Below are 7,916 nucleotides of genomic sequence, written 5' to 3'. Positions count from 1 at the left end.
ACCCTGGTTGTGTTTCTGCTTTCTTGATAATTTGCTGGAAAAAAAAAACCTTAAAAAGTGCATTTTTTGTAAACTGTCAAGGTTCACGTGTGGTCAGCGGCTGGTCAGAACAAGTTCTAGACAATAAAAGAATCATTTTTAATTTACATTTGATACCAGGATCATCTCCTAAACACGATTCCTTCTGTTTAAAAGGTATTTTCCAACATTAGGTCATACAATAAAACACCGTCTTTATTATTCCCAGTCTGACAGAACGAGAACTGAAAACCATCAGAGGAGAATCTGAACGACTCTGTGAACGTCGTAAACTGGTTTGATCCATGTGATGCTGTGAAGCTGTTTCTCCATTTCACAGCCAGAGGCCACGCTCACGATGCTTGTATTCGACAGTGATTTTGCCACAGAAGGAATCGTGTCTCATAGATGATCCTGGTATCAAACGTCGGTAAAAATGAGACGTTTCATTCGCTATAACTTGCTCTGACCAACCACCATCACACATGCTGACGTGAGCCTTGGAAGTTTACTCAAAATGCACTTTTTGTTCGGTTTTCTCACGTTAAACTGCTGAAACTATGATACATCCCATAAATGCCGATGCTCAAAGTAAGCTGCGGAGAGAAATCACGGTGACCAAAGATGAGATTAAGTCGGGAAAATTATTTTGGTTTTTCATCCCTGGTAATTCCACGCCTCTATTTCCTGCACTGATGAAGTTATGAGGCTCAGAAATGATGAAGAAAGTAAATTAAAAGGCGCAAAATGTCAATCTGCTGAACCTCGAGGGCCTTTAACTCAATAAATACTCATACTACCAAGGTAAAATGTTGCATAGCTTCATTAAATATAAAGTTATCGTACATAAAAATGCAGCTGATTCCTTTTGTGTAATAATAACCAGGCGTTGATGGAGTTTTGATGCAATGACGCAAAGTCCTTCCTGTTTCTGGGAGGCTTTTACTTTGAAAATATCTCTCTTGTTCTGGTTCTAGCTTGTAAAATCTCTCTCCTATAGTGTACATTTGAAATGTGCAGAATGTTTGTTCGTTCTTGTGACTCCATTTTGGTCACAATTGGTTATTTTGGTTCTAACAAGACCAGACATCTATCGAAAGGGTTCTCGTGTCTGGATCCATGCATCAAATATGATAGAAAATGGTGATTTTGCTCCAAAATAAGATTTAAGAAGTGATTCCCCCACAGTTACACCTCGCTGCGACATGGTTTTTACCAGTTTGGCTGTCAAAAAGCAGATAATTGGCTTTTTAAGGGTTTGGTTATACGACACTGGAGTGCCTATAACATCTCTGATTCCTTCTTCTTCTTTGTTTGTCCCATCTTTCTTCCTATAAACCACCCCAGAAGATAGTCCTCAGTCAGCTGCTTCAAGTTCGATCCCACTTCTGCTTCTTCCAACCGACGGAGGTGAAGCCAACGCGACGTTTTCCCGTCAGCGCCCACAGCCGACTTTCACAAAGAGGAATCAGCAGAATTCCTCGGTACGTTCCCACCAGTCGAACCCAAACTGCAGATCCGCTGTCCACAACGACGACGAAACCACCGGCGCTCACAGTGACGAAGGCAGAAAAGAGAATCTGACGCCTCTGGATGTAGGAACCCAAACCAAACCAGACAATGGAAACTTCAGCCTTCTCCGGAGCAGCCCAGTTATCTCCAGACGCAGCAGGCCCATCTCCTGGACTGGAGGAGGAACCGGGAATCCAACAAGGTGACTAGATCTACGGTCGTGAGTAGTGATGCACGATATTGAAATTTTTGACCGATACCGATATTAAGATTTCTGATATCGCCGATAACCAGTGTTACCGATGTCGATATTCAGTTTTTGTTCACACCGAAAAATGAGTGTAAGTGTGAGAACGTGACGCCCAAACTAGACCACATAGTCTTCTTTATTATGTAACAAAAGTAAAACAAATTTGAACATATTTAAGTTCAAGTTCAGGACCATTTAAGTAAAAACATCTGTGAAATAGCAGCAACATCAAATGTAGAGACGAAGGCGCTATCGTTAGACAATCATCGGCTAAATTTGTTCATCGGACCGATACCGATATATCGGGAAAAAAACACGAATATCGGCCGATTCCGACGACATATCGTGCATCCTTAGTCGTGAGCTAAAGTTTGGTGGTTAGCATCGTTACCTCACAGCTAGAAGGTGGGGGCACCGGGATCTTTCTGCATGTTGTCTCCATGTTCTCCCCGTGCAGAGTGGGTTCTCTCCGGGTTCTCCGGCCCTGTGATAGACTGGTTACCTGTCCAGGTGAACCTGCCTTCACCATGAGTCAGCTGGGATAGACTCCAGCCCCCCACCACCCTAGTGAGGATTAAGCGATGGATAGATGATGGATGGATGGATGAGTTTTGGTGCTTTTCAATTAATATTTCCATCAGACTTGTGACATTTTCAGGACTGAAGAACACATTAAAGTTCTGTTAGAAACTGCAACTGAACCAATTTGACATCCAGTCCAGGTGTCCCAATCTAAAGCCAATGTCCTGCTTCTCTACAACCGACTCTGAGCGTCCATATTATGGGAAATATCAAAGCTTCAACAGTAAAACTGCATCGTGAGACATATATTCATAGAAACAATCACTGGTACCCTGGTTGTGCTTCTGTTTCTTGATAAAAAACACTAATATCGGCCGATTCCGACGACATATCGTGCATCCTTAGTCGTGAGCTAAAGGTTAAGTACACTTGTGTATCGTGGCAGTCGTGACTTTCTGCAATTCTACGGTTTCATTTTGCTTTTATCCGAAGCGACATACATCTGAGAGTCGATACAACACGAGCAAGGATCCAGTCAGTTTCAAATGTCTCCTCTAACTGTTGATTTTCTGCAATGAAACCTTTAAAAACGCATGCGTCACAAAAAAACATCTTGAATTTAAATTCTTAAAGGTCTTCTGGAAATATGACTAAATCTGGTGGGTCAAAAATATACATACAGCAACTAGAATGACCAGTTTTGGTGTTGGAGAAATAGAGTTAATCAAATTCTCGTAGCAACCTCTTAACTTCTCGTAACATTTGACCACAGCTGGCGACTCCTCCGAGCCAAGTCAAATATAATCCACTCACTGGACTCAACCACAAACACTGCAGTGGGAAAGTCTCAGGAAAAAGTCAAATCACTGATGTGAACAAGTCAAGAAAGTCACTTGGAGCCATTTTAAAGCAGCTACAGATCCTAAAATCTGTGCAAACAATTGTTTTTTTTTAAGTACAAACTGCGCGGTACAGTTGTGTCGCTGCCACAATCAGGACAGGAAGCAATTAAAAGAGAAGCGACAGCAGGAAGAAGGTAGAAATGAGCTCAGAAAAAACGTAAACATGTTAAGAAAAATACACAAATGTGAAAAAATACAGATTTCTGTGAATGCGCACAGCGTCACATATGTCATACACATTAAATGACAATATGGTGTGATTTTAAACAACTGAACAGACGACAGAAAGATCTGCTGCCAGAGTGTTGCTTTGATGCTTTGTCCACTAGATGGCGCCACAGAAAAGCCTTTTTAAATCCTCCACATGCTGCAGTTTGGATTTAACTGACTGCAAACTGAACAGCTTAAACACAAAAGGTGATTCAGACGAAGCCCGTAAAACTTTAAATTAAACTCCGAACTGCAGTTTGTTTTGTTTCTGGTGAAATCCCAGACCAAGGTGTCTGACTTCCTTCATGAAAGTCAGCGTTTGACGCTTCTGATACTCGACGCGCTTGAAGAAACAGGAACCGAGATGACGAACACGGAGGCTTTGTCAGATTTATATTCGTGAGCTTCGGTTTAATACGTTCCTGTAAAAAAGGAGAAACGCGAATTTTCAATTTCTGCTGCAAGTCCAGAAGTTGAAACCACTTTTAATGTCAAACAAACAAAAGTTATGTTGTTGTTCAACCAACCTCTTCCTTCTTTTCATGTAAACTTGTGCTTAAGCATAAATCTGATCTTTTAAAACATTTTTTTTCCTGAATGTTGATGTGACACGTTGTCGTTCACGTCTCATGTATCAACTATTATTTCAAGTTCTTTTAAATTCTAAAAACTTTTTTTCGAAATTTTAAGCTTTGTTCGAACATGAATATCTCCGGAACTATTAAAGATAAAAGCCTGAAATTTTCACCGCTATATCCCATCATACCATTGATTAAAAGTCTGCAATATTGGACATGTAGCTTCAATACGCTTTGATCATCGGTTAGATGAAATATGACACACACAAAAATAATTTAAGTCCCATTATTTAGCTCATATTAACAAAAAAACGATAACGCAGACGTCAACTAGTGATATTTTCTGAATCATATCTAGCTGCATGACACAAGAATACAAAACAGAATATATAGAATGATTTTTAAAATGAAATATTTTGTCAATAACAAAAAGCAAGTTTATTTTTTTTTTACTTTCATAAGTGATCGAGCAGGTTTATCAAGTTGTACCGCAACAACAAAAGCTTTGCAAGGTAATGATCGGAGACGAAGTGGGGTTGCAAAATAATTCCTAAATCGTTGACATGATGAGAAATAAATTCATAAATTTAAGGGATTTATCTTTGTCAGATGATGTCGTTCAAACAGCCTCAAATTTCAATGTGCAAAAAATGTGCTGAATGGGCAATTTTTTAAGATGAAATCATCTTGAAAAGTTTTTGATATATAAAGCTGAAACTTCACAGATACCATTTTAAATATCCACAGTTTATAATAAAAAAGGTTCAGATAGTTGAGTAGAAGGACAGTGATGATTTGAGACGGATGAACCCATCTGTCCTTTTTGCGACTAAAGTGAAATATTACATCTTCCAGCTCCGACTCTCCATCTCCTGCCTCTCTGCGTCCTATTGTGGAAGACGTGGGATCCAAACCGAGCTCCTGCTGCCGCTCAGTTTCAGTCCAGGCGGACGAGAAGCAGCGCTGCATCTCTGCATCGTCGGATCTGAACCGCCTCCTGACTGACGAGCACCTTCCTGACGGTGGACGGCAGGGATCAGCTGAGGAGCACCGAGGGCCTCAGTCAGAAGGTTCAACTGGTTTAATTGTTACTGGTTTGTCTTTAATTTGTGTTTTATGCAGGTTACGAAAAATAAGACTTCTTGGTTAAGGTTGTAGAAAGGTCCAAAGTTGCCGTCTTGGCTTCGTAAACTTTGTAAAAGCTCCACTCTGAAGTCCTTAAACAACTTCATGTGTTGGCAGCTGTGAGAAGATGCCACAGAAGTTTCCAAACACTTGTACATTGTGTAGGATTGAGCGGTGTATAGATGATGGATGGATGGATGGATGGATGGATGGATGGATGGATGGATGGATGGATGGATGGATGGATGGATGGATGGACATTGTGTTTCCATTGACTCCTAGAACTCAGAATCTTCCATGATGGAATCACTGAAGCACATGAATCTTAGTTACAAAGAGTCACCATGCGTTTTGGTTCTTTTTCAAAAACGTATCATAGGCCTTCAAGAAATATGACAAAATCTTCTGGGTCAAAAATATACATGCATTAGTGCTACTATTTGGTAAAAATGTTCTTTAGCGATTTTATCTTTGACTCCTCTTGACAGAATTGGTGCAGTTAAACCAAATATAAACTTATTTCTTCACCACAGTAAGCAGGTTGTCAGCAGGGTTTAGGTCAGGACTTTAGGGAGACCAGTCTAGAACCTTCATTCCTGCCTGATTTAAACATTTCTTTACCACTTTTGATGTGTGTTTGGGGTCGCTGTCTTGTTGGAACACCCAGCTGCATCCAAGAACCAACCTTCTGGCTGGTGAGTTTCGGTTTTCCTGGAAAGACGCTGCCACCTCCATGCTTGATGGTAGGTTTGGTGTTTTGGGGGTTGAAGGCCTCACCTTCTCTCCTCCAGACATGCTTCTGCTCATTGGTTGAACCTTTGACCCTCCTCTTGACAGAATTGGTTCAGTTCAACTAAATTAGTTGTCTTTCTGACCCAGACTCATTTCTTCTCCAGTCCACAGGTTCTTGATGGGTTTCAGTCAGATTTAAACATTTCTTTACCACCTTTGATTTGTGTTTGGGGTCACTGTCTTGTTAAAACACCCAACTGCATCCCAATATTGTGGCTGATGATTTGAGGTTTTCCTGAAGAATGTGGAAGTGATCCTCCTTCTTCATTATTGACTTTGTGTAAAGCTCCAGGTCCATGAGCAGCAAAACAGCCCCAGAGCATGATGCTGCCACCTCCATGCTTGGTGGTAGGTTTGGAGTTTGTGGGGTCTAAAGGCCTCGACTTCTCTCCTCCAAACATATTTCTGCCAAACAGCTCAATGTTTTGTTTCATATACTTTGTACATCACCAAAACTGATAGTTCAAGTTGCAGAATGTATATTTTTGACCCAACGACATAGTATTTTCACAACAGTGGAGATAATTAGATTGTGAAAGTAGCAATACTACAATATTCCATTTAAAATGTGAGCACCAAAGGGTGTAAGTATCACCAGAAACCATTTAATTCAGCTGTACCTTTGCTCCTATTGGTGTGGTTTTAGGTGTGCTGAGCTCAACACAACCCGTCAAAGAGCGACGGTGCAGCAGTATCCCAGATTTCTCTGCAGACATCTTCAAGACCAGCTGTGATCTGGAAAAGGTAACTTCTAGCACAGTTAGCAAAACCGGTTTAAAAAAATATAGCGATTTTTATTCTCAATTGTCATGATGTCGGTGCTGGTTAAAACATCTTTGGATGCACCAAAAGTTCCTCGATGCAGGACAAAGCCTTCCTGAACTCCTCCAACCAATTAGAGGAAAGTTGTTAGATGTTCTCAGCAGTACTGATGGTAATGATGGCGGACTGGTGCAAATGTGTGCAGGAGAACGCTCATTTCATCGTGGTGGACATGGTGTTGGAGATGCTGGAAGGAGCCAAGTGGTCTCTGAGCTCCAATCGATGGACCTCCAACAAGCACTGCGAGATGTGCACAAAGAGTCGCACAAGCTCTGCACAGGAAACACGCAAACTGATACGTAAAACATACAAACCGGCGCGAAGCTCCAGCGTTTGGGACGCCGAGAGAGAAAACAGCAAGCGCAGACGTCCAGACGAAGAAAGAAAGACGCCAGGAGGAAGTCAGGAGGAAACAGGAAGCGACGAAGCTGAACACCCTGTAAAGACTTTCTCTGTTCTGTCCACTGACAGCGGATTTGAAGGTAAAAAGATTTTCTGTTTTCTGACCAGGAAACGTTGGTACTTAGACGTTGCTTGTCTGTCAGTGGCCTCACATTGTATCTGAATGTGAACGAAGGTCAAAAACATTTAGAAATACTCGTGTTTAGTAAAATATTTGTCTAAGTGTGGACAAGGGATGTTTAAGTTTTACATTTTCCCCCCACATAGTGAAAATGCAATAAAAACAGGTGGATGAACACATAAATACGGCTGCATTTTCACACATAAGAAATCGACTTACTGGGTTTTTGAGACTTTTTTTTCTTTTTTGACTCTTTAATTACAGGCGACATATCTGGATTTAAGTATTTGCTGTAAAGTTCCACAGTTGCTACTAAATTTAAATTAGCAAAAAATATGATTTTAGATTTCAGATATAGAATGCTTTTTCCAGGCAAAATATGTAAATTAAGGACCGAAAAATGTAAATTTATTTTAAAGATGTTCCCATGTAAGATTGCAGAAGAAAAGTAATAATTTACATGTTGACTGTTAAAAAACAACAACAACAACAAAACCAGACCAAAATTGCAAACACTAGGTTGTTCTTTTACATTTTGTGAACATAACATCACTGAAATTAGCTAAAAATGTTGTTATTTTACAGATATTTGCAGCTATTTTCATAGTTTGTACGGCTACTAAACGTATTTCTTTCTGGCATCTTTGCTTTTCACATATAAG

At 40.4% G+C, this 7,916-nt stretch overlaps 1 protein-coding gene across 1 annotated transcript in view; it reads left to right on the top strand.

Annotated features, from left to right (window-relative positions):
- Window positions 1–7,916, top strand: part of rubcnl (rubicon like autophagy enhancer) — a gene marked incomplete at its 3' end in the record, with an annotated part of 28,094 nt that overhangs the window by 4,844 nt on the left and 15,334 nt on the right. Inside the window, exons 4-7 of the mRNA XM_008301354.1 lie at window positions 1,366–1,732; window positions 4,848–5,071; window positions 6,556–6,653; window positions 6,877–7,213. Coding sequence (XP_008299576.1) covers window positions 1,366–1,732; window positions 4,848–5,071; window positions 6,556–6,653; window positions 6,877–7,213 — 1,026 coding nt within the window. The remainder of the gene's footprint in view (window positions 1–1,365; window positions 1,733–4,847; window positions 5,072–6,555; window positions 6,654–6,876; window positions 7,214–7,916) is intronic.

Source organism: Stegastes partitus, unplaced genomic scaffold (assembly GCF_000690725.1).
Source record: "Stegastes partitus isolate 25-593 unplaced genomic scaffold, Stegastes_partitus-1.0.2 Scaffold1664, whole genome shotgun sequence".
Classification (NCBI taxonomy): domain Eukaryota; kingdom Metazoa; phylum Chordata; class Actinopteri; family Pomacentridae; genus Stegastes; species Stegastes partitus.
The sequence above is the reverse complement of the archived record's forward strand: the minus strand, read 5'-3'. Positions and strand labels throughout refer to the sequence as shown.